At 37.7% G+C, this 27,547-nt stretch overlaps 1 protein-coding gene across 6 annotated transcripts; it reads right to left on the bottom strand.

The window, feature by feature from the left end:
• Positions 1-589: 589 nt before the first annotated feature.
• Positions 590-27,210, bottom strand: arhgap27l (Rho GTPase activating protein 27, like). Of its 6 annotated transcripts, none has more exons than XM_056234610.1 (21): positions 27,105-27,210; positions 26,468-26,782; positions 21,012-21,921; positions 9,193-9,666; positions 8,486-8,698; positions 7,902-7,982; positions 7,630-7,746; positions 7,187-7,273; positions 6,755-6,817; positions 6,245-6,312; positions 4,967-5,054; positions 4,311-4,412; positions 3,798-3,896; positions 3,585-3,672; positions 3,371-3,493; positions 3,090-3,188; positions 2,661-2,738; positions 1,998-2,132; positions 1,626-1,731; positions 1,315-1,501; positions 590-1,181 (listed from the first exon to the last, which is right to left on the bottom strand). In XM_056234610.1, exons 3-20 carry the CDS (start codon positions 21,870-21,872, stop codon positions 1,327-1,329), a joined length of 3,057 nt encoding a protein of 1,018 aa, XP_056090585.1. In that variant the 5' UTR covers positions 21,873-21,921; positions 26,468-26,782; positions 27,105-27,210; the 3' UTR covers positions 590-1,181; positions 1,315-1,326. The 6 variants fall into 6 exon arrangements, with proteins under 6 accessions (XP_056090585.1, XP_056090587.1, XP_056090588.1 ...); XM_056234612.1 differs by having other exon boundaries at positions 6,245-6,309; XM_056234613.1 differs by lacking the exon at positions 6,755-6,817.
• Positions 27,211-27,547: the final 337 nt, after the last annotated feature.

The following is a 27,547-nucleotide window of genomic DNA, read 5'->3' as shown; positions in this document are numbered from 1 at the left end:
AACAACGACACCTTAAAATAAAGTGTAACCCAAACTGGTCATTTAATGCTTGAAAATATCTCAGGGAACAATAAACAAAGACAGGAAACCAAAGAGTGAAAATGAAGGCACCATATTTATTTATAATTTCTCACATTGCATAGATATAGTCCAGTGATAATATCTGTTCACTATCTTAAATTGATGTACATACTTTTCATCTGACTTGCAAAATTATTATTGTATATGCACTCTTTTAATACTAATAACATTTATTTCTTATATCTTGATATATTTCCTAGATTTCAGTAATTACCAGTGTAAAAACTATGCACATATTTGCATAAAATTAAATATGGTTAATCTGTTTTATTTACAGACTATTTATCTCTGTAATGAAATTAAATTGCCAATTATTTCTTAACCATACTTTTATATAAACAACATATGTAAAATATGTACAGCTTTAGTCTACATCCACAAAGTTTGTATTCAACATCCACATTTTACTTTACTGCATAATGTTCCATTGTTCATATTTGTTTTCATACATACGTCTGTACATTGTACTGTCAGTATTTTACAAAACATGTTAGATCTTCAAGAAAAATGTTAGTCAGTATACAGTTTCTTCTCAGTCTCCTTAGCAATACAGTTCATAGGTCTAGAGCTTCCTCCACATTGGTGATCAAGCACTTTAAAACCCAGGTTTCATCATCAAGATCTTCTTTCAGAGAAATATTACAAATCAAGCAAATGTCCATACCGTTTACTTGTTCATTCAACATCTGCATGGAAATCTCACAGGAAAAACCTTGTTTGTTTAGCTAATTCAAAAATGCTGTTGTTCCACAGGAACTGTTTTGGATGAGTAGCAATAATATACAGTATATTATTCAGTAACAAGTACAATGCTCTGCTTGTCTAATATCTTCAAAGCAATTGTTGTAAGTTATTTCTTACTGAGAACTTTTCTTTCTTTTCTTTCATTCTTCAACGGTCTCATCTCAAACATAAAACCTTGACAAATTAGAATTAGCCTTTCTTTATAAGATCTGTTTGATCATATCGGCTGATGGTCCCTTTGGCTTTTTGTTCTCTTGATTTTGGTCGGTACCAAAAACACAGATTGCATTCAAGAACAAGGCAGATCCTCTTGATGTTTCACAGGGCACTTATTGGTTGAGACGTTTTGATTAGTTCTAATAAAAAAGAAATATTGAATGGGTAAGTCAATATCCAATCAGTGGACAGAAAACAGTAACCTTGTTCATTTCTCTGGAAAGATGATGGGAACGCCAGAAGATGTGCTGATGGTTGTATTATCTTTCCTACCATTTTGTAATTTCATTTGGGTTGGAAGAGCTCATTGAACTCGTTGAGTATGAGCTCCACAATCTGGTTCTGAAAGACCATGTGCATGGTGATGTTGGACTCCTCCTGCGGTCTCAGCAACGTTGGGCCGAACACGATGGCCATACTTTGGACAGACATGCGGTTCTGCTCACCATGGTCAATTACTCTGAAAGATGGGTAAATGGATTAGTACTTCAACAGACAAAACCAATATATGTGACAAAGATGCTCATCATACTACTGACATATACTACATTAAAACGGAGCAAAAAAAAAAAAGAAGTCCATACTTTCGGAGATGTTTGAAGAGAACCTCCATGGTGTCGTGGTTGGGTAAAGGCAAGTTTCTCACCAGATCTCGTATATACGACACTTTCTGGCTGTAGTCACTCATTTCTAGAAAGTACAATTCTTGATTTTTATCCCGGTGAATTGAATTTATAGATATAATAATCAAATAAGTCCCACATTTCAGAGTTCATGATGCAACGCATCTTTTAGTAAAGAATCATATCAAATCGCTGTCAAAGCAAACATACTGTACATCCATGTCAAAAAGATATTATTTTTACTATCTAACAAACTCTGTTAAAAAAAAAAATCAACAGATTTATTAGGTACACCCACTCATTTGTTCTCTAAAACAGGACAGTTATACTCACGAATGGCTGCGATGAACCTATCAAAAAAGCTGAAGGGGAATAGAGGCTCAGGAAGTTCACGTAGGAAAAGCTTCAAAGCTCCTGTGATCACATGGATCTCTTCCCACTGCCCGTCCTCCAGATCCAGATCATCTTCTACAGAGAGAAAGGAAAATACAGTTTTGTATCGTCAATAAAACACACTTTTTTGGAAAATAAGAAATCATTGTTTGAAGGAGATCTCACATTAAGTTATTATGATTTTACAGCATTAACAATTTATATTTATAATACTTTTATACTTATTATTTAAAACCTTGATATATAGTTAACATTTTTTAGAGCAGAATAGTTAAAGTACAATGACAAAACAATTAAAAACAAACTCTTACTGCTTTGTAAGAAAACTATGTAAGCTCTTTCAATTTGACATTTGATGAAATAAAAAAATAAAAAATGTCCTGAGAACATTTTAAAACCAATTTTTTAAATACAATTCAGAATAAAATCTTTTACTATAGCTGTAGCAGTTATGGTGTTTTGTTTATTTCCAGAGTAGTCTATAAATTCACTGTGATATAGTGAACAACTCAATGCTAAATGGTGGATGTGTACAGTGAAACGGTTTAAACACAATGAAAGTAATTGCGGTGATCTTTCATGATGCATCTAGTTTTCGTTTACCATGATCAGCTTTAAATCGCAGCTTCTGGATGACAGCCAGGTTCCCGCTCACTCTGTAGATTCCATCTATTTTCAGACCTGCACCAGGCAAACAGACACTGACACTTTAGATTACTTTTCTTAAGGCCCGTTCACACCAAGAACGATAATTTTATTATATCTGTTTGTTTATTAGAACCATGCTGCAGTTTTGTTGTCCACCGCTTTAAATGCTCAAGGAAGAATTTTGATTGGCTGTCAATGCTTTTATCGTTTATCAGATGGAAATAAATAGTTGTGAAAGTGATTCTTGTTTCTCTGTGCTGTTATCTTTATAGTAGAGGTGTGGACCACCTCTTAAAAGATTTCTTTATCGTTATATATTTAACGTCCTTGGTGTGAACAGGCCTTAACTCAAACTTGTTATCAAATGGCAAAATTATCGCTTACCCCTTTTCTCAATAGTTCTGATACATTTTTCCATAAACTTGGGCACGGTTGTGTTTTCCCGATGACAGAGGGTATCTAGGTGGCAGCCAAACACATTCTCTGTAAACAAAGGAACAAATTGAAAGTTAAAATCATTTACTATATTAGAACAGGAAGTGAAAATAAGATAAGAACCAGTCCATTACAGTCAATTTCTCATTGATATGAGTCTTCTATATATGTATGGACTGAACAGTGTCACTGTTTAAATTCACGCTGAAAGGCTAAAAGTTGATACTAACCTTTGATGTAGCCCTTCTCTTTGACTGACTGTAAGGTGGGACGCCTCTGGAGGAACTTGCGTAGCTTGGTACGGACACGGCCCTGTTCTGTGTCTATGCTATTTGTTGAACTCAGTCGTGTTGCTATAAGAAAAATGTGTAAAAACTCAAAGATGCTGAATTAAGTCATTGATAACAGTTATGCATGTGATGTGCATCTGATCCAATTTCTCACACTCAGTCTTCTTCTCTTTGTCTGCAAGCAATGGAGATTTGTCTGGGATCTCTTCCACTTCATCCTCTGAGTAATGGCCATGGTCATGCTGTGAAAGATCACAACATACATATTTTTGACATCGTTTTAAGCAAATGTTGCAAATGTGAGGGGGTAAAAAAAACTTCAGATTTTGTGTTATACTGTATGTGGCCAGCATGGGGCAGCACTCACCAGCAGTCTGATCGTGTCCAAAATGATCTTGTGCCAGTCATGTATGATGCTGTCTGTGTCATACTGTATCAGATACTCAGAGCCATGACGTGTCTTGAGCTGCTCAGTGACATGGACAGTATTACAGGCTTTAATATTAAAAAATATGGACTGTATATGCCTACAAGAAAATCTCTAAAGGGCAAAAGTCAACCATTATTGCCAGCAATCAATATCAAAGCTATAAATGAACATATTTGTGCATAAGATAACATACTTCTAGGCTTTAACACACCTTAAACTGCAACACGTTCATAATAGTGCAAGAGTTATAACAGCATTTGTGTTTTATTGCCAAAACAAAGGTCACAGTCAGTCACACTGGCCTATGACTAAACTGATGACAATGGAACAGATTTGAATTCAGATAAACTATTCAGTCTTAATTCTAGGAAAAGCAATGTAATAAATTTCACAGGATGCAAGTCCTTTGTTTATTTATTTCCAGAGACTGTACGGAGTCACAGTGATTACCTCTAAAACATTCTTCTTGCTTGACTTTTCTTTAGATGCCCATGATAAAGTTGCTCCTTTCAGTTCCACGGTGTACTCTGGGACAATCTGATTGGACTTGGTCTGCAGGAGACAACCCAATGGTAATCAGTTTATATGAAAGTAGCTTTCTTCAGTAAACTTAATCAAAGATTACATTTAAATGTATTATTAAATTATTTTGGTAGTTCACCCGAAATGAAAATTATGTCATCATTTTCTTACCCTCAAGTTGTTCCAAACCTGTATGAGTTTCTTTCTTCTGTTGAACACAAAAACATTTTTTGAAGAATGTTGGTAACTAGACAATTGACGATGCCCATTGACTTCCATAGCATTTTCTTTTCCTACTATGAAAGTCAATGGCTACCGTCAACTGCCTGTTTACCAACATTCTCCAAATTATCTTCTTTTCTGTTCTGCAGAAGAAAGAAACTCATACAGATTTGGTACAACATGAGGGTAAATAAATGATGACAACATTTTCATTTTCGGGTGAACTATCCCTTTAAATTATCATCTTTTAAAAGATTTAAAGATGATGGCAAAGGTAATCTAAATGTAAAAATATAGGATAAAAATGAGCATGTAGATTTACATATAATCCTAAATAACCTCAAATATAAATATAAACTTACAGACATCCCAGCAGGTGTAAATTTAGGGTCTTTGTGGAAAGTGAGTATGCCATCATGGAGAACGGTCCACGACTGCGCCCAATTCTTCCTGCACAGACAGCAGCAGGATTTCAACATTTCAGAGTTGAAAAAACACATTAACTGGGCCCTGGAGATCTACCTATACCTGCAGAGTCATATTTCAATGCTTTTGACTGGTTCATCTCTTATGATTGTGCCAATGTAGTTTACAAATATTACAAAAACACTAAATGAAATATCATATTTTGGTTTAATATTTACAGCTGTTTATGGCACAATAATCTCTTTTTTACTTTACTGTTGTAGGCTTCTGAAAGGCTTAATAGGTTGCCTAATGTCTACTTCTAATTAATTACTTTAAAAGTTAAACTAATCAAGAGCAAAATAAAAAAATACATGTGTGTGTGTACTACATTTGACCAGTATTGAAGTTTTATTACATATTTGTTCCTGAAATCCACCCTTCTGCTGGGATCAGTATAATCCTGATTTTATTGGATCAAAGGTATCCAATCTTACTAAAAAGTTTTGAACACAAACTGATGGTTCGATCCAGATCAAAACCAGGATTGGATTTTGTGATCTAATCTGATTTCAGAATCCTTTTTTTTTTCTTTTGAACAACCCATTTTCAAGATTTGATCCAATCTGATAGCCGAAATCCGATCTGATTACTTTCAAACAACTGGGCCCTTACGATCTTTATTAGCTGGTTCAGTTGTGTTTGATCAGGGTTGGAGCTGAATTTTGCAGGACGGTAGATCTCTAGGAACAGAATTTCTCACCCCTGCCCTAAGGTAAAACATAAAAACTAAGGGTATGTTTACACGACAACAATGTGCTAAAAACGGAAGTTCTTCCTTAGTGTTTTTCGCGTACAGATGACAACATTGTCAAAACGATCCCGTTCACACGGATCCACGAAACCGACTAAAAAAGCTGTATTATTCATGCCAGGCCAGTAGTTGGCGATGTCACTTTGTCAAGAAACACTACATGGAGGGTAACAGTGGAGACAATAACAGTGACGTTACAAAAACTCACACTTTGAAACCAGTTTTCAAAAGTTTGCATTTTCAGGCCCCCAAAACCCAGTTGTCGTTTAAATGAACTAAAAAGTTTTCCATTTTTAGTTGAAAACGGTGTCGTTTAAACGGCCCCTAAACAGATTTACATGCTTTTTTCCCCATCAATACTTAGGTGAAGTATGACTATACTGTTTAACCACAGACAAAAGCTGTTAATTCAACGCCCCACCTCAGCCTCTTTCCATTCTCAGCGACTTTGGTCTTGTTGAGAATCCCAGCCTTCTCCAGCGATGACTGCTGAACGCAAAAGACAAAGGGTTGTTTGTCAGATTAAACATGTATAAATCAAACCAAGGACAAACAAAAAGCTCTTTTTGAACATTAAAAATAAACCATTTGTACATTATATAATGACAAGTGAAGTAAACAAGAACTACATTTCAGAGCTTAGAGAGCTTAGAGATTTGTTGGTAACTTTAGTTCGATGTGAGTGCAACAGTTGTTAAAAAAAGTGTGTGTTCAGGTCTGTCCATAGAATGTTTAATGAGTAATGATAGAATAGCATGCCACAAAACAACATTATCTACAGCTACTGATGAATGACAAACATTTAAAAGCCAAGCAAGACCATCAGAGAACAAGCAGTGATGTTAGTTTTTGTCTAATGCATCATGACATGTTAGTTTAGGACACCAGTGCAGATGACTTAAAAGGCCGAATAAACAAGCTCAGGACGCACATGATGAGAATGTGAATCTGTGCTTTGACTGGACAGGTTTCTCCGCCGTCTTAACTTTTTATCCTTGAGAAAGGAAACAAAATTATGGGTTCTCACAAATCTTTTTTTTCATACTATACTGAATATTTTTTTTATAAACAACGTATCTATATTTAAATCAGAACGCTGATAACTAAATCCGCACATCAGAAAATCGTTTACTTGAGACTTAAAAACACCTTTTTTTATTAACATGACCTTAAACATCTGGTCAGAATCGGTGCAAGGCCTTGTATGGAAATGCATTCAGTTAGAGGAACATAACATGAATTAGAGCAAAATTATGATAAAATAAGAATGAGACTGTTACACATGAATGAGTTTTGGGGAACTAAATGACATGAGTTAAAAGCTCCAATGAGAGTTGGAAATAACAGAGGTCACGTTACATACGTAATGCTGTGATTCTGGTGAATTCCCTGTGCTGGATGCATCACTGGCGTTGTCAGAGGCGATCCGCCTGTGTGAGGGGGAAAATTTCTGATGGAGGAAATGAAGAGAAAGAAAAATAAATGAATATTAGGTGGTGGAAAGAGGTGCGGATCGGATACCAGATGTTTCCTTCCTTCCTGTTGTGGTCCCTGTGATGTCAGCTGCAGAAAATAGCTGAGAATGAAATGTCTCACATGAGAGAGAACAGACTTTGCTTTGAGGGCATCCCTCACACAATTTGATGAAACATGTTGGCTTATGTGTAGCTGTATCTGCCTGACCTCTCTAAGGGTTTAGAAGTCAGATAAATGTTAACTATTTAAAAAGCAAAGGATAAAAAGAGTCAAAGAATTGTGTATATCTTGAAAAGATCCAGGTAGAGCGTGTCCTGAGCTGACACTCACCAGGTCTTCCTGAGGCATGTTGAACTGGAACATTGTTAATCTCCAGTTGTTCAAAACAGGTTGAGCATCTTGGTCTATTCCGTTTCCATTCATTGGCTGACCGGACGGGACTGAAGCCTTCACAAAGAGTCAACAAAGGTCTTATGAGTATATACAGAGTTCAGGGCGAGACATGCATTTGTAAAGAATATAAATTGTTTTCGATTTAACAAAGACAACAAAAAAAATAACACAAATACAGAATGATAAATGAAACAAAATCATACACAGACCTCTGGAAGGGTCCACTGACATTTAGATCCCCCTTTTAAGTAGTAAAACAACTTCCCTTTGTCATCCATAGACTGGAACCACTGCAATTGGGAGACAAAAATATTAGTCAGTCATTTTGTGAAACACATTTCTGTTTTTTTAAGCTATTTATTTTTAAAGAAGACTTGACCTGGCCACAACATGATTTGGATAAATAAAATAAAATAATTTGAGCTTAAATGATGTGGTGATATAAGTCAGCTACAGAAATCTCTGACAAATCTTTCAACACATTCCAATTATTTTCCCCATGATTGTCTACCAAATTAGGGGCAGAAAATGTGAAAAAAGTTTGGAGCTGGTTTGATACATTTGCAATATGTCCTCAGTATGTTGCCATGTGCAGTTGCAGTATTATGAAGGCACCAAAAGGAGGCACTAATACACACAAAAGATTAGTCATAATTCTGCTATGTTTTTTTTTTACAGTGACACGCATTAAAACGACAAAGAAAATATATAAATTAAATATAGTTTTTTCACAGTCTGTTTAGTAGTGTATGCTCATTGTAGTAATACAATAATTCTGATAAGCCCTCATCACCTGTTCATGAGTGAGTTCATTTGTGTAGACAGTTTTCCCATCGGCCCCTACGGAGTGAGTCCAGCCCAGATGGACATCTTTACGTGTGTCCATAACAGCCCTAGGGATGACGGCATGCTTGATTTGGTGCAAATGAAAATCTTTAGGGAGTTGAAGTGATATAAGGGAATCTTCACGCTGATTCGCTGGGTAGTCCTCATCAGGAAGGGGTGGCTGAGGATGCAAAAAATTCATAAAAGATTAATAGACAGACAGACAGATAGATCTGTAATTTAATGCTACTTTAATTTAACAATACGTTAAATTGTAATTTATTCCTGAAGCAAAGCTGAATTTTTAGCATCATTACTCCAGTCTTCAGTCACATGATCCTTCAGAAATCTATTCTAATATGCTGATTTGAAACATTTATGTATTCCCAAGAAACATTTATTGTTATCAATGTTGAAAACAGTTGTGCTGCTTAACATGTTTGTGTAAACCGGGATACATTTGATCAGGATTCTTTGATGAATATAAAGTTCAAAAGAACAGCATCTATTCAAAATAGAAATATTTTGTAACATTATAAATGTCTTAACGGCCGGTTTTAAAGTCATTTTAATGTAATACATCCTTGCTGAATACAAGATTCATTTATTTAAAAAAAAAAACAACCGTCAAATGGTATTGTAGATAGAGAGATATAGAGACAGGCAGAATCTTACCGGCTCATCCGCCTCATTGCCATGACTGTGTGCCACGTCCGTGGATGACGGAGGTGGCGATGGCTCCGGGGCAGTCCAAGAGGTTTGCTTCGAACCGTGATTATAATAATAATGTCTCCCAGTGGTCTCATCCAAAATCTTCTCCCAGTCAGAGCCCAGCGAGTGAGCTGAGGATGGGGAGGACACAGGCATGGGGGAGGTCACAGACTCCATACCAGCTCCTGGGTTAGGGCTACGGGGATCAGACCAACTGCTCTCTCCTGTGGAAGGCTGGTAGTAGTACTCCTTACCGCTGTCGTGGTCAGTATGGACCTGCCATCCGGCCGAGCTGGGCGAGCAGGCGGAGTCTGGGCCGGGACTGAGGGCGATGCCCGGTGAGGAGCAGGTGGAGACAGAGGAGTTTGAAGAGCGCGGAACGGTCTTCTTCAGGTCAGTAACGTTTGCATACACTGCAGTGGTGGGGTCATTCTCAATCTGGGGAGAGAGAGGACATGTTTTAGGTATGATGGCTGCTTTTACAAGACTAAATCTCATCTAAAGATGAAAAAATATATATAGTCATCATCTACTGACCTTCATGGTTGCATTACATATTTAAATTAATTGAAGTTACAGAATTATAAGGAGATGCCAAAAGCAAAAAAAAATAATTTCAGTCAGAAAAATGTTCCATGGACTACTTTGGAAGGTCCAAAATAATGAGTTTAACATAGTTTGACTTTAGTAGTAGCCTGACTTCGTCATACTCATATTCTAGTCAGAATGTGAGTCTGATTCTGCTTCATAGGGCTTTGATTATGAGGCGTGTCTTAACCGAACCAGGAAAAAAAAAACCTCTGCACTCAATTGGATAGACCTACAACCAATGAGAGCAACGCAGTAAGTCAACTACTTTGCATAGCACAGTTGTCAACTACAGAACTCAAATGCACGCACGCTGGAAGAAGTAAAATAACAAGTGTTGCTTCTTTTACTTGGCCCTCTATGAGTGCGACCAAAGGAGAAACCACACAACGACCACAGGGTTTTCATTGCCCATCTTCTTAGTTACCATCGGAGCCAGCTGATAAATTAAACTTTTGCCGAATCCCATAGGAAGGACGGCAAACACATCTTTCCGATCGACAAATGCCTTGATTGCAGTTCTATGTTCGTCTTTTAAAATGAATGCGCTGTCGATTTCTTTTACAACGGACGCGATAGCGGAATCTCTACATCTCAGTTCTCCAGCGGCAGTCATCTGTGAGGGAAACCAGTTCAACCCAAGCGCTCTTTGATAACGTGAGGATTACGTCCCTGCAGATCATCTGTCCATCATCGTATAAAGCCCGCCCTGGCAATTTGATTGGCCCGACGATTTCTGAACCGATCATAATTACTCCTCAATGGAGCGAGTCCAGACCGAACTTCCCGATCAAAAAATGTTGTGGGCGGGGTTCGGGCTGGCATCCAGGCTACTTTAGTAGCAAAGATTGAAAGCATTACCCTTAACATTTCATTGGACTTTTCTAATTTTGTGGTGTACATAAGCAGTGGAAACCATGTAAAAAGTTAACTGGTAAACTTTTATACAATTGAAACCACATCCCATGGAACACAACACTAACATTTTTTCATGTCAAAGTGAGGAGTGTATCCAGGGCCTAAAATTAACACTTGCCAAGCCCCAAATGAGAGTAAAAATTGACGTTGGTGAGTATACTGTCAACTGTCACAATGAAACATTGTGAATCACCAGTTGGTCGGTAACATTTTTATGCATTCTAACGCAATCTTGTGAAAACATGAACAACATTTGGGACAGTTGACAGGTCAGTGCTGCATCGTCACGGAAGTTTAAGCTTAGTCAATTTAAATATTTAAGTGCAAGAAGACGCAAAAGGGAGCTCAATTCATTACTGTGCACACATCCGAAGCACGCCCAGAAAGCCACGTCTCGACAGCAGGCAAATAATGAATTGAGCTCCCTTTCACGTCGTCTTGCGCTTCAACAGACAAATTTACATAAAAAATTGCAAGTATCCTAGTAAACATAGTCAGTTATGTCTTAAGTGAACGTAAACAGTTGAGAAAGACAACACATGTGTAACAGTATATTAGATGCCTGCATTAGGCTACCGTTGCATGCTATCAGAATTATCGTAAATACAAGTTTCCAAGTTAAAAATTGGACTTGAACGCCCAAGTTGTATTTACTGGGAAGTTCGGGAATAATTTTGATACCCGAGTTCACGAGTTTAACCAAAATTCCAGAATCGTCAGCAAGCTGTCTAGATAGCGTGGTGAATGTTTATATTGTTGTCAATGAATGGGATGCTAAATATCATTTTGGCTTTAATAAGGTTTTCCCAAAAATAGGCAAGCGTAAACCTGGTCTCGATCATGCATGATTCCTGTTCTTTCCAACAACAAAGCACTTGAATACGACAAGCTTATAATCACAACTTCAGAAGCAGTAAGTAAGACATTTCTAATAGCACATGAAGGCAGCATTAGTCTTACTGTCTGTTTTTAAGGTTAATCAAACAGCAAAAGACAAAGAAAACTATGACTCACTGCTCCTGACTGAATAACTTTTGCACCTTCAATAAGGATTAAACAATGTTTATTTATACAGCGAGCGAATACTACCCCAGTGTCGTTTTACATTTGATTACTTTTAAGTTATATTAGTTAGACTAGTAGTTTTAGCTGTGGTATTGGTCATAACTGCCTTTTTTGCAACATCGGTTTCATGGCTAGTAAAAAATATTTTTGCCCGGTAAATTTACTTAAGTCACCGGCCATAGGCCGGTGTGGCAAAAAAATAGTTTTAGGCCCTGAGTGTTTCTGTCTATATCCCATGCAAGAACTTCCATTATTCATCTCAATAGATCTATCAATAGAAACCTAAATGAAAACAAAGAGCTATGGGGAGAAAATCCCGCTGGAACCGCTCCCTCGATTCAGGAAAGACACAAAGACGTTTATGTGGAATCAAATAACTCGCCAGCTTTCATCTTTAGGCCTTCACTTTTTCTCCTGTTATGGATAGCTTCAATCAAACAGAACACGTCTCTGCACTTAAATGGAAAGTTTGATCAAAAAATTAAATATTATTCACCTCATCTTGCTTAAAACATTTAGAGTTATAAAGTATGTAGTATAATTTAAGTATAATTTAAAGTATGTATACTTGAGTCGTAATCATGATTTGTATGGAAAAAAAGCAGCCTGGGCATTCTGCTATAGCCAACTCCTAAAACTCCAACTTCAGAAAATGGCATCATATGCATTTGAAACATCATGAGGGGTGAGGATATGACATCAGTTTGAGTTAGAACTATCATAGCGCATGGCTGTAGACGTTTGACCCGCACACCTGTGAAACCTCACTTGAATCCACAATGTGAGGTCAGAAAAACATCATCAAGAGTCCTTCTTAATGAAAGCCTGTGTTTGTTTAGTCCAAGTGAAAGTTTCTCTGGAAACTGGAAACTAAATTTGGATGCATCCAGATAATGTGTTTTCCAAAGCACAGCACACTCTCTGGGGAAGGGAAGCCAAGATCAAAACAGAACAACGGGCAGAGGTTTCCGCTCCACGATGGACATTTGAGAAGAGCTTGATACACACATAATGGTGGAGTGTGGACAACGGCCAATATAACTGCCAGATACTGTCAAATTAATCTACTCTGTCTCTGTGTGACACCTAGAAGAAATGTTTTTGTCTAAAAATGTTTCTAGAAGAGAAACACACACACAAACAAACACACACACACACACACACATTCAGTGCATGTCATGCAGTGTGACTGAGTACAATAATTCATGTATTAATCGCTTAATTAACATAGTCATTACATTGCATATTAAATTATATAAGAATTAGAAAAAAATATTTTTTTTTAAATATTTTAACATCCACGTTAAACTGCAGTACACAGCTCTCACTGCTTAATTTCACATGAACTGCTAAAATAAAGCTGTAAAAAACAAATGCAAGAACAAGCTATGAAAACCCATTATTTCTCATTATATTCTCATAGTATTAAAATAAACAGTAAAAATCAATCTGCAAAAATCGTATCAAGTGCAAGTACCGGTAATGGATTTGCATTATCTACAATTCAAATTCTGGTGTTCCACGCAGGCTATATATTGTCATCCAAAATCTCTTTTATGATTTGAAAACAGGAATGCCCCAATAACAATTACAATTTATTTATGGGTTCAGTTCAAGGCATCAAAACAAAAGTAAATCATTTGACCATGTGTCACCTCTTCTCTTGCAGTAACAAACTTTGAGTAGAATATCTTTATCGGGTAAACAACAGCTTCTTTTAAGCAAACAATAGTATAGTCTCACAAGCACTGACGTAATCAGTGTGTTCACCATCTCATATCTGACACAGCAATCCCACAAAACCCAGTTTCAGCATCACAATGCTACCTTGTGTTTACCGCTTACCTTACGAAGCCTCAGAAAGGTCTGCAGTCTGGGCATAAGCGTACGGCAAGCCTTACGGATCACCTCTTTCACTTCCATCCGAATGTTATCAAAATAAAATTCCTCTCAGAAAAAAAAGGACCAGAAAGCATATCAAAACTCAATAAACAGAGCAATTCCAGTAGGATCCTGTCACCATTGGTGCTCGGGCCCTAATTACTGTGTTCAGACCACATATGAAAGGAGCGAGAGTTTCAAAACACCACAAAAATCTGGAAACGCTTTTCCGCCGAACTACAGCTCAGCTCAGTACATTATCAGCAGGTATACAGCGAGTAGAGATTCACAGAAATTGTGAATTAAAATCAGGCTTTAGGGGAAGGGCACATCAGATTATTTGACAGGAAAGCTAAAGGGGATCTCCTGAGGGTTCAACACGCATGTTTGAGTGCGCATACAAACACAGAAAGCTCAAATGGGAACACAAACTAACTGCTGTGGGTGGGGGGACTATCATTTCCTCTTGAGGTGGAGTAATGCTAATTAAAACAAACATAATCATATAGGCTCAGTAAACATCCTGTGATCTGTCAAAAGGTTACATGGACAACAATCAACCGTTTGAAGTAAAACCAAAGCTACAAATGCAGACATTTGCAATTTTACGTTTCAAGAACGCTTTAGTGTAGCCTATGCAAAGCCCCATCATTCCAATAGGGGAAGTAGTGCTTGCAAACTGAAATCACAAATTTAGTGTCTCCCATTACTTCCTCTTTCCTGTTGAACAAGCTATGTGCAAAAAACTGGGTTAGATAGACTTCTGGTGTAATCAAATCAAGCGGTAAGAGATTACAGGCTGTGTTTTGTCATTCAAATAAAACCTCAACAGCCTGATTTCACTTGAAAAAAAATGGCCCTATGGATCTGTATCTCAAGCATCTTTATCAGAAATGCAATCAGAATCATCAAGTTAACAAACAGAGAGAACATGCCAGATTTATCTCAACTCACAAACTATTACAACTGTTCATATTTTAGGGATGTTTCTAAAACCCTAACTCAAGATATTAAACATGTAACTCGTATTTGGCTTGAGGAAAGGTGTAATTTATCTATGCAAACAATTTTGGGGTAAAAATTGTCCAAAATATAATAAAATGTCCAAAAATATCATAGGCTTACACTGAATGAGTGATCTGAGCAATATCTGTGATAGTGTGGTGGGATGTTTTGCACAGGCAAACAATGTAAATGTAAAAATAATTGCACTGGTAGTTTTATTCAAAGAAGAACAGTCTACTAGCATAGCATTGGTGTCAAGGAAACTGAATTTGAGTTTGTTTGTTTGTGTTTGTTTTTGTGCCATCTGGTTTTGACTTCACACTGACACACACAGCCCAATAAAGTGTTGAAGGGTTCAAGGGGGACAAATGTCCACATTAATTGCATTACCATTGTGTTGTTAACATTCATGTTTTAGAGGGGGGAAAAACGAATCCGTAATGACTAACACTTTGATTTTTAAATAATCAAAATCCCTCAGGTTACAGGTAAACATATTTCATTTGTATAACCCATGAAATACTGTCAATATACACAGTACACACTGCTGAAAATCAATGTTCACTGAGTGGGATGTTTGGTTAATCATTTATGTTGCCTAAAGTCTCAAAATAATCTTGACGTGACATTCCAGTGTAATTTGACCCCATTCTTGATCATTCAGTAATCAAGCAGTTCCTCCTTTTGCAACAAACAATAACATAAACCAGGAATCATACCAAGTCCTAATCTTTTAAACTGCTGATCACATAGGTCTTACTAAAAGCAAACCTAAATGAATATAATCTATCTATCTGAATAAAAGTAATGGAATTCATGCCAAACCAGATGACACAACTATTAGTCACAAAATAAATCACGTGGACACTGATTCATTAAGTCAGATAAATGTGTGTGAGTGGTGACTCCCTGCCAAAGTTTAAACGCAGGTAAATAATAATTATCTAAAGTTTCGAGGACACAAAGCTAAACTTCATAACATTTGCATACATCTGAGAATTGTTGGCTTGGTCATGTTGTAACTGCAATCATATCCAAAAGAGGCAGCAACTTCTGAGTAAACCCCCAAACAAGGGCTTTAAATAAACAATCTGCACAAATATTATCAATCAATTGAACCCTGATTTACAGCTTATCACTGAGCAGTTCAGAGAGCAAGTAGCCTTATCTGCTCATAATAGCTCCACTCCAGCGAGAAGGCAAAACAGACGGTCTACAATGTGTGTGTGTGTGTGTGTGTGTGTAGGCCTAAGTGTGAGACATAAAAAGAAAAACCGAGCAGAGGAAAGACGCAATAATTCTCAAAGAAAAAAAAGAAAACAGAAGATAGAGATACGTTTTTTAGTAGCCCACTTCAGAACGTGCACACCACAACAAGCTGCTATTTTATGCTGGCTCCGGGCTGTTGTTGAGTCACCTTAAAGGTAAAGCACACTACTAACTGGGGTCTACAAAAGCTCTCAAGCTTTTTTGCAATCATTTTAGATAAATACTACAGCTTTCTTTTAAATATCAATAGTAGGCTATGTACAGGTTTAAACCAAACTAATACTTTTAACCTGGAAATAGTTTTTAGTGTTTACATTAATCAATGATGTATAGTGATAATTGATTTTCCTATCTGATGGGGAAAAAAACAATGTTATACACTGACACAGCATGGTAATCATTTAACAGCAATATGTCCGCGGTCATTGTAAAACAAGGCGTGGACCATAAGTATTTTTATTTTTATCCGTAAATTTCCAATTGAAAAAGAAAAGGTATTAAGGCATAGGCAGCATAGAACAATGTGATACTGTGAAAAGCACAACACAAACAAAAACTGACAAGGCTACACACTGCAAGCAAGGCAGTGCAGCGTAGCGCGTGCACTGTAACCATTCGCGCTCACGTTATGACTACAATCAACGAATCCGTCTAAAAACCGCGCGAATCAGTTAGGTTCTACCTTATAGTATTAGGTATAATAATACCTGTATTTGATTTCCGCCAGACGTCTGCGATGAATCTCACCTGTTTCTCCGACTCCCAGCAGAGTCAAGTCCGCCTCCCAGGAGCCAGCGGCGCCAGGTAAACTACCACACAACAAGTTAAGGGAGCGTCGAGTCGACCCACCTTCGTTTTTTAACTCTTTCTCTACCACACTTACAGCGTTTTATGGTTTACAAGGGCAGATACGAATAATAGCCTACTTGCGGTGTAAAATCTGTCACGCTGAGGGTCAGAGGAGAGGACACGGTTCGCTGGGTATTCACAGTGCCTGTGGTGTGGGTTAGGGTGGGAGCTGTTCTTAACTAGCTTGGGTTTTTAAGCAGTAAAATGAGATTTGTAGGCCTTCAGGAAGAACTCCTCCTTTGTTTTGTAAACGTGCTGGTGGCTGAGGGGCATTTTAGCAGGAATAGACCAGCTGTCATCTGTTCTCATGGTTGTTGCCAAAGACAAATAATAGAGGTAGGTAGGCTACAATTGCCTAGCCTACACATAGCTAGTAAAAGTGAGCCTGTAGTGATTACAAATGTATTTGTATTCCTCAATACCCGAATTGAGCTCATGGACATTCTTAAATTATGGTGACAACCATGTACCTTGACTTTGCAGTCATTAAAGAAACGTTTTAAGTCTTTAATAGACAAACTATACCCACCTTATTTTTAAATGTGTCTGGCTTTTGGTGTCATTTGCTTTCAAGTTATTTACAAAACAGCTCATTATTCTGTTTGATATTGCAAACTGGTATTTCTTACCATATTTTTTTAATTTATGTCTTAATTATAAACATGCTGGTTTGTAGCACAAACAGTTCTACAGTTTACTTTGGTATTCTTCTCGTTATTTTCCAATAGCAGCTAATAAATCGAAAGTCTTGCACATTCACAGAAAACATCTTACTTCCGCGTTGAAAAATAAGGTGGATAGAAGCATGAAGTCATCTGAGGACCTTCAGAACCGAAGCTTCACACAGTACTGGTTTTGTGTGAAACATTTGTCATGTACACTGATGTAGAGAGACTAACAATGGCTTTGAAACCTGAGACAGGTGCACTGAAAGCTCCACTCCCACTGTGCCTCTCCCTTTCTTTCCAAACAAATTCCAAGCTATTCCCAAACAAGAATGGAACCGACAAAGATGTGGGGGAAAAAGTGCACTTTGTTGGCACTGTCCACTATTACTCAAATGCTTTGGAATTAGGTAAAATTCAGAGAAACTGAGAACATGAGAATGAACTTTCCCTGGAATTTTGTAAAAATGCTTTGTGGTGAAACTGAAATGAATATGAACAATTTATATTAAATATATATTCTTAGAAAGTTATTTCTTTAAAAAGTAACCCAAAAGCCTCTCTCTTTCGCTCTCACTCTCCATCTCTCTCTCCTCCCTAGTTTCAATGTTTCAGTGGCTTTATGATAAAGTTATTTGAATTAGCCTACCAAAGTAACAGAGAATGAGACAATGAGAACAAAAACCTTTCTCTTTCAAACTCAGTCTTTATCTCTCTCTCCCCCTCCCTTGCTTTTTGCCAAATTTCAGTGATCTTCAGGATCATTTACTGTTTTTGAAACGGAGAAGCTGAAAGCATCTGTGGACAATAGTAACCTTGCAGCTACAACACCAAGCCTGACTCAGATCCCTAAATATGTGTTAACAGTGTCTCAGGAGATGAACATGTTCCCTTTAAAATGTACATGCAAATGATACTTTTTTTACTGTTCTGTCAAAGTTGTTTTCTGAAACAAATAACACAATTAGGAATATTGTCTCATTATATTTCAGGTATGATTTTGACTTAAAACATTACCTGCTAGAAGTGAGATGCCTCACTACATAAAATAAAACCTAACCCTGTTGTGACATGCCCTGTAGCTCTTATTAACTGAACTCAAAAGCACATGAAAAAAAAGGGATGGGTGCCCTTACAACCTGTAAAGAGACACAAGTAAGTGCATTATAGTTAATGCGAACAGAAAAAGAAAATTAATTTGTAATGTTTTCTTTAGATACAGTTTGTCAGTTTACAGAGTCAGGACTATCATTGGATATTGTTATGCACACATGATGCATGATGGCATAAGTTTTTATTGGATGAGAGTGTCTATAAATTGTCTTTCAATTGCTAAAACTCAGAAGCTTTAGAAAAAACTTTTCTGATGTCATGTAGGAAGGCCTTATTGTGAAGCGGCTCTCCTTTATTTCCCGTTGTTTTCTGTGCTTTATTTCATCTGGCTCCTAAACAGCTGAGTAACTACTTCTTTAGTGGACAAAAAGTCTCATTGATGGTGACTTGATCGCATCAAGATCATGGCTGTCTCAATGTTCTGTATGATTTTGGGTAATGCTGAAACTGTACTGTACACTTAATGTTAGCGTCCTTGAGCTTGGAAAAGGTGCTATATAAATTAAACATATTATTATTATTATTATTATCATTTGTATTGAAACTCGATTCTGAACGGGGAAAAAAAAAAACATGTACTACACTTTATGCAGCATGCCAACATCGCCTCCCAGTGGCCCACTTTGATAACATGCCCAAACATTTCCTTTGAGACACACTTTCTGTTCTACTGCTTTTCCTCATAAGGATTTATGCTCTGTTGCTTACCAATCCTGCCAAGCAGAGATGCTATATTTGTCAAAAATACACAGTTTAAAGGTAAAAAGTCATTATGTATTCAAATACAACACTTCTTTTGTTCTACAATAGAAACGGATCAAAAATCTATGTAATATGAAGATACTCCATTCAAACCTTTCTCTTAGAAAGATAAAAAACACAAACTTGAAATAACATTATAGTATTTGAAAGGCAATGCTGTCAATGTGCTCAAAAGATTGTTCACAAACATCTATCTGTACAGAAATAAGTCAGTGTCATTTAAGGAACTGTCAAAAGTGACATTTTGAAAGGGAAACCAATGCCATAAAAGGATTTGAAACTATGCATTCATTTACTAGTGCAATAAAGGCTGTTACCTGCAAGGCATATGGTCTTCAAACTTAAATACCTTTTTTAACTTTATGTTAAATTTGACTTAATTTAAAATTGCACAATTTGAATTTCAATTGATTTCAATCCTGCATCTTTAAAGCTCCAGTCCGTAACTTTTTTAAGTTAAAAATAATCCAAAATAATTATATAAAAAAAAACGTATTCTGCCAGTGGTCAAAACTATCTGCTTGCCATAGCTAGATTCAAAACGGTTAGCTTGTAATAATGATTTTAATTCCAGTGGTACTGGTGGGTTTCCGCGGGAAATTCGAGCATGTCTTTGCGTCATGACGTCACACCCGTACACATAAAGAAGGAGTTTCGGCTAGCCGGCTATACTGCGCGTGACGAGATGTTTAGATGTATAGGCTTTTCTCGCAGCACTTTACATAATTAAACTTATGGCATCCAGAAAGATCCAAACAACAATCATCAGTGTCAACTGGAGATTCAGCAGTTATAAAACCCAAAAGACTTCGTACTTCGGATTTAAGGTGGCCAGAGAAAGAGAAAGAAACCGTCTCATGCGAACACAAGGATTTAAACATCAGCGGGGCTTTTGAAAAGTGCGTGAACTCCGTGTTTTGAAGGGGTTCAAAACGGAAGAAGAGACGGCTTTTTTCTGCTGAACAAGTAAGACATTTCAATAGTTCAATCGTGTAACAGTACGTTTTCTTTTTTCACACAGTTATGGAGTTTCCTTTGTTGTGCCTTTCTCGTTTTGCTATTATGGAGAATATGAATTCTGAACTACGCTGCTAACCATAAAACACATTAAATTTAACATTAGTCACGCAATGCTGATGTTGTTAACATGAACAATTTGAGAACAAAGTAGGCTATAATTTGCACGGTTGCTGTAAATCGCGTTGATTAAATCTAACGAAGCTTATCATGTCGAATGCTTTTTCCCCCTTAGTTGGTCAGAACAAAAATGGATGTTACTTACTTGTTCAGAAGACATTTTCTTATGAAAATTCTTATGTTGGTCAAACTTTCAAAAAGTGAATCTGTGATTCTGTATGACAGTATCCACACAGCGCGGTGACTGACAGCAGCACTCGCCTCAAAGCACTGTGTTCATCCGCGCTGTTTAATGACGATTTACAACCCACGTAAAGATAATAATCCTGCGAATCACTGCAGTTACAGATTTCGAACAGAGAGATGGCGACAAAGAGGAAAAGATACGGACTGCAGCTTTAAATATGAATTGTTAATTTTACATTCGGTTTCCTCAATTTAAATTCTGGAAAGGAATACAAATCTAAAAGACATCATCAATTAAATTCTGAATGTGGCACAACACTTAAAAACAAACAGTTAAAACTGTACCTTTATTGTTGGAGGTGAGCATGAAGAGTTGGTCTGAGGGTTTGGCAATCCATCAGGTGCTTTGTCAGTCAGTGACAACAGGTCTAGATTCAGGTCCGAAATGGATTCATAAATATTCTCAGAGTCTGGTGATGGCAGTGGTTCTGAACTTGAACTTTCACTTTCAGGCTCTATTGGGGATTCCAGCTCTGGAGAGTTCCTGTGAGGCCTGGTCTCATTTAGGTTCTTGATGATAGGGAGGTCCACAGGTTTGGCAGGGGTAGGTCTATGGAGGGGGTCGGCTGGGCTGAAGCTGGGAACTCTAAACTTATCAGGCACTGTTTCAGCTGGAGCAGTGCGAGAGCCTAACAGCAGATTGGTAGCTTGACTCATCCTCTTCTTCTGCTGTGAAGAATCTGAGGCAGAACCCGTGTTCAGGGAGAGGAGAGAATCTGAAGGTCTGCCATGTTTGTAAGAAGGGGGCTCATGCAAATCCAAAGGAACACCAAATGTCGACATGCGGTTTTCTGTCTTGTAATTCCCTTTTGAGCGAAGTCTAATTGTCACTTCATCTGGTTTGCGTATCTCTGTGAGGTCAGGCACCGCAGGCCTCACGTCAGGGGCTGGAGGCTCTCTTAAGTCCAGAGGTGAAGGGATGTTGGGTGGAAGCTCTTTTACATAATTAGCAGGGATGTAAAATGGCTTGGCTCGTTCATCTTTGCGCACATGCCACCAATGATCGTTTGTTTTGTCCAGGAGGATGTAGCGCTCGTTGGGTTTAATGGACACCATGTGGCCATCCCGGCCCTCATATTCATATTCAAACTCCACCAACACTAGGCCCACACTGTGTAAGGACGTCATCTTACCCGTCTCACCCATTTACCCTTTAAGGGAATCAAGCTGGAATCAAGGCTCAGGAAAGGCCCTCCTGTGGGTAGAAAACAAAAGAAAAGGATTATAAAAAGCAGTTTGAGCACAAGACACAGATTACTGTTTAATTGAGTCATAAGCAAAGAGCACCTGCTCTATAATATAAGTGCAAAACAACAGCACTTTGGCTGAACTTTCTACTGGTCCAGCTGTTCAGGAATTGCCCAACAAGCCTGAATGAGATAGATCATACTACTCCTTACCCCGTTTTTAAAAAAAAACTATAATAGGTAGACATAACAAGGTGCAGTCACTACAAATGCTGCAATGCATTCCGCAGTAAAGGCAAGCACAGTATTTCATTTAATCACACAGTACCACATTCCAAGAGCTCTTGATCATTTTAAGCTGACAGTGGAGATCTCTAATCTACACCTTTTGTCAACAGCTGATGTTGAACTTAAGAGAATTTAAGGCAGGGAACTGTGAGGTAGTGCTCTGATATTGACCAGTAACTGAGGTTAAATGCCATCGTTCTGATCAATGACCTGAAGCAATCAATCTAGCGTGGCCTCCACAGCCACTCAAGTAAGATTAGAGCACCCCTTTTTGCAATGCTCTTGTAGTTTAAATAAACAGGATAAGATTGTAGAAAATTGCTTAATTTAAATGTACAAATCAGGGCTGTAAGCGTAAGTAGATTGCAGAACCATTGCCACCAATGGTCTTTAATATGATCAACTTAGCTCACAATGCTTTTGAGTAACGCAGCCCAGATCATTCGGATTACTATATATATATATATATATATATATATATATATATATATATATATATATATATATATACACACAATAGTCAACATTTCATGTATAACTTTCATCAAAGTTATACATGAATTTTGAACAATACCCGCCGTTCTTAGGACAACTTTGATGAACTTTTTTGATCCACTTCTTTTTTGATACTACTGTATATGTGATATATATATATATATATATATATATATATATATGTGTGTGTGTTTATAAAATTATATTAATTGACAGTTCATCTTGTTTACTTAGTCCTCAAAGTAAAGTACTGTTAAGAGATTCACCCTCGACTCAACAGTGGTTTAATGTTTGCTAAGCATCCTCTATCGCTTGTTAATCTTTTGTATGTGGTTTGACTACTGCCTGTAAAGGAAAGGAAATTGACTGTAATACGAAAGACAGATAACAGCAAAGTGTCAGTAGTCAAGGTGCTATTTGGATTCAGCTGCCAGCAAATTATGTAGAAATCCATCTGAGACATTAAGGTACAGACAAAGGAAATTATGTCATTGTCATTCTAAGGAACATTGGCTACCTTCAAATCGGAATAGAATTTTTGACAAGTTTCCTGCTGTTTGCGCATAACAATTCTCCTACATTGGTTATTTATTTGTTTTAAAGAGCAGACTTAATATTTATCCATTTCTGGTCATAATTTGGAGTAAAAGAGCATATGAACCATTGTGCCGTGCGGCTTATCACGCAGTAAAAATGCCTCCTTCCCCTTGCTGAGAAGGAGAGAGGAAGACTGGGTTGCATTGTCAGCAACACAAATCAGCTTTCTACTGATTTGAGATGTGTGTGTGTTCCTCTTAAAATGTCAATCCCTCACACCCAATGTGCCATGATCTTTGTAAACATCTAATGTTCCAAGGATCTTATATGTAGTCCTTTTATGTCTAAACACCACTCTTAACCACAAAGCAAACACATGTGCTCTGGGACTATTTTCATTAGATAAAGCAGCATTTCAGACAGTATCAGGTCAAAATTTACAGTATTAAAAAGGGTGTCTCTTTAGAATTTCTTGTCACATCTGATGTTTTTATTTTATGAGAGTGAGTGACAGAGCCAGCTGTCATGAGACTTGGTGTTTTTAAGTTTAAAAAGCTTTTAAGTTTTAGATAGTTTGGTAAATTTGTATTTAGTTTATTTATTTCATTATAATTAATAAATTAACCTGTGAATCAGAGTGGAAACACCTTTCTGCAATTCAGTAAATTTCTCTTCATGTAATTCAAATTACAACTTCCTGTCAGGGATGGCTAAAGAAATTCATATTCCAACTCCTCAACTGAAAGGAAGCCTATTCTTCAATTATGAATTTACAAAGTCTGAGAAACTCTCAAAAGCATTTCATTTGTGGGATATGAAAAAACACCCTTGATGTAAGCAATCTGCAGACAGATTGGTTCAGTGAAGCACCCTTACGGCCACTACTGCACTGGAATGTAATGTGATTTGAAAAAAAAAAAATCACAAAATAATTTTGCACTCATTTGTCACAAAAATATTATTTTAACTATTTAGGAGACTGGGAATTGGTTGTCTCCCAACAAAAAATAAGGCAAATTGAAATGAATTGCTCTTAGCAATATGAAAAGGAGAAAAATCCATGTAGTCTACAGAAGACTTTATCAGCCTCTTGCCAAAACAACATCAGCTGCTGTTTTTTAACAAGTCAAGACATGCCTCCCGAGAGACAAACGAGACAAAGAACACCACCCTTGTACACTTGAAAAAGCTAACCAAGAGAGAGTTTGTAGACATACAGCAGTTCTTCCTTAAATAGGGAAGTAAATGGTAGGCCAGACCACCTTCTCGATTTATAAACCAGGGGGTGGCAATAGATCGAGAGGAGGCCTTGTGGTCCAAAGAAGCACATTCATTCCACAATCCAAGGAGGGAGTGGCCAAAAGCACTACTATACATTTGATTCTGAGAATATATCTTCTTCATACTGATATGCTGTTATGCCAACTTAGATCTCAGACTGGATACTTAATGTATTTCACAAACAGTTCACCTTGGAAGGGGAGAGCCAGAACCTGTTTCACAACTTTTGAGTGGAGTTGAACAGCAGCAAAGCAAAAATGACAGAAACATCAATGTGTGATTCATCATGTTGGAGCGGTTTAAAAAGAAATCACCTTGGAATCTGCACAAGCTGTCTTTGGGAGGAGGGGTGTCCTCCTTCCAGTTGAAAATGGCTGTTAGTGTAGAACAATTGGAGGAGGCCGTTCCTATTTAGACAGTGTTTAAACACGGAAACTCCTTGTTTTTCTCTAGCCTGACTTGCTTTGACCTTGCTGTGCTGTCTGGATCTCTCACAGGATGTTCATGGCAGGGGGGAAAATGGTTCTCTATGTGATGTGTTCACTCACCCTGCAGCACCCGGTCATTTTTAGAATTAGATTTTGGGCTGTCCTAAGACTTCATATTATCCCCTGCCACATGTTGTCAGTTCAAGGTCTTCAACATCCTCATTTTGTTTTAAATAGTCTTTTTCTATATGTCATGTACGGAACATAAAAATACAAGAACAAAAAATATTAAAAGCTATTGTCTTCCCCTCCTCTTCCTTGTTACATTTTTGAGTGTGCCAGAGACTGTGTACATGCGATATTAAAAAATAATTGAGGAACCAAATAGTTCAGATAGCTTTGTTTAATAAACAGTAACTTGTTTGTACAAACTTGTAGGTTTGATGTCAATAATCTCCAACTTCATTGCATGCATGAATTGTGATATAAATGCAATGAGATGCGAAAGTTTTGGCGGATGTGATTTTCAGCCATTAACAACTTTGGTCGGTTCATCATGCAGAGCTACTGTATAGCTTCAGAAGACTTGGAATTTAGTGCTCCTTTCATATGGACTACTTTCTGTCAAACATTGCCTTTTGTGTTCCGTAAAAGAAAGAACATTTTACAGGGTGAGTAAATTTTCATTTTTAAAAGTTAACCAGTAAACCAAACTCAGATGTGTACAGTAAAAATGCTTGCAATTCAAGATTCTAAGCAAAACCTGCTGTGCTTTCAGATTTGAACCCAACCAAAGCAGTAGCCTCAGAAAGTCAGAGGTGTTATTTTGAGGTGTGCACTCAGCGAAGACCTGAGGCAGAACTGAGATTCTCTTCAGAATGGTCCGTGCACCTCAGATAGCTGTACCAGATCTGTGGTGTTCCAGTTTTCCCTCCACACCCACACCCACCAGCCCAGTCACCTCAGGAATGCAGAAAGAGCGCTCTCACTCTGCGAGGTCTACGCACTAAATGGTACACACTGTGAATGGATTTAGCATGCTTACAAAATGGTTCTTCTTATCTTTCTTAACAGGTTCCATTGAGCTTATGAAGCTGAATTATAAGGTCGGACAACAATGAGAACCAAAGACTGACGCTGAATGACAACGTTTCTCACATCACAATTTCACCTATCAGCTTGACAGCTTCAGTTGATCGACGTGCCACTGACACAAAACAAAACTCTTATAATTATCACAGATTTGAGGACATAAAACTCAACACCAGAAATCAAGTGCTCAGATTTTTTGGTCTCACATCACAGAGTAAGATGGCACGCTGTGCCTTCTCTTTGTAAACTGCAACAAGTTGCTGTTTATGTGGGCAGACAGCTGTTTGTCACGCAATAAGACAGAAACAGAAAATAAGGAAGGTAGCTGTTATTAGTAACTCGAACAGAATAAAAAAAAGGCTAAAAATAAAGCAAACTACCTTAAGAATGAATACAAAGTCCATCTAAAATAAGCAAATTCATAGAAGATTACCTGCTGAGGTAGGATCGGAACACCATCTTCCCCACACCTTTGTTTCCTTCTCTTCTTGTTCAAGTTAAATTTGTAGGATCCGTCTCCTGTTTTTCTCCGTCTTCAAATCTCTTTTCCTTTCTTAGAAGCTCACTCCTCTTAATATCTTAGACGGCATCGGTCTTTTGCTGCCACCGCTTTGACGTTCCAGCTCTGACAGTTGTTGCTCAGGGCCAGTGTGTGTGTGTGTCTGTATTGTATGTGGGTGGGTGTGTATACACGCTAGTGCTTTGTGCCAGTTTCAGCTTGCCTGCCTCCTCGGTCTGCATTCATTTCCTGTTCCAGCACACACATGCACAACTTCAGAAGATTCAGACAGTTAACAACAGGAAGAGAGAGATGAGGGTATGGTTCAACTGAATCAGAAAGAAAAGCCTTGTAATGTGTAACCAATTGTTATTCCACAAAAGCAATAAAGCATTACTCAGACAAGACGATGTTCTTTATTAAATAAATGTTTCAAGCTGTGTTGTGCCTCATCAACAAAATCAGGTCACTGGAAAGGTGGTGGGTGAAGTCAATCAACAAAGCAGTAGACAGGAACACACGACTGAGACTGCAACTGACAGGATGTTTTAACTTAAAATAGTTTCCTCACCTGCAAACAGAAAGTTCTTCTTTCATCTCTGCTGTTCACTCGTGTGAGTAGAGGCTTATTGACATCTTTCAGGTCCCAGTGAGCAGTAAAAGGTTTTTTTTTTATGCTACCCTGTAAAGGCTCCCTTGTGGCCGTTTCATGCAATCCTGATGTCAACTACTGAATGGAAAACATCAGCTATTGCAAGAGTTCCCCATGCAGTTTCTATGAATAACACCCAGTGGTTGATTCACACCCATTTGGGCTCTGGTGGTTTCTTCCCTCCCTTCCAGTTTGCACAACCTCAGATCACGTTTAGGCTGGATAAAACGGAACGACCACTAAATATAAATAGGCTACCAAGAAATCTCACACTGAACATTAAGGGCGAACCAGGAACCAAGAGGTTGATACTCGCCCTCAGATGTGTAAGCAGGACAACATGCCCCACCCCTGTAGTAAAA

This window comes from Rhinichthys klamathensis, unplaced genomic scaffold (genome assembly GCF_029890125.1).
Source record: "Rhinichthys klamathensis goyatoka isolate OS25496 unplaced genomic scaffold, OSU_Roscu_1.1 h1tg000401l_1, whole genome shotgun sequence".
NCBI classification, from domain to species: Eukaryota; Metazoa; Chordata; class Actinopteri; order Cypriniformes; family Leuciscidae; genus Rhinichthys; species Rhinichthys klamathensis.
This window is presented reverse-complemented; position numbering and strand designations above follow the sequence as displayed.

Coding starts and splice junctions, on each gene's coding strand:
- arhgap27l (XM_056234610.1), bottom strand. CDS start 21,872: ATGGGTGAGACGGGTAAGATGACGTCCTTACACAGTGTGGGCCTAGTG. Junction 7,747..7,901: donor GTCAGTGGACCCTTCCAGAG/GTCTGTGTATGA, acceptor CTCTTTGTGAAG/GCTTCAGTCCCGTCCGGTCA. Junction 4,413..4,966: donor TTACACCTGCTGGGATGTCT/GTAAGTTTATAT, acceptor TGTCTCCTGCAG/ACCAAGTCCAATCAGATTGT.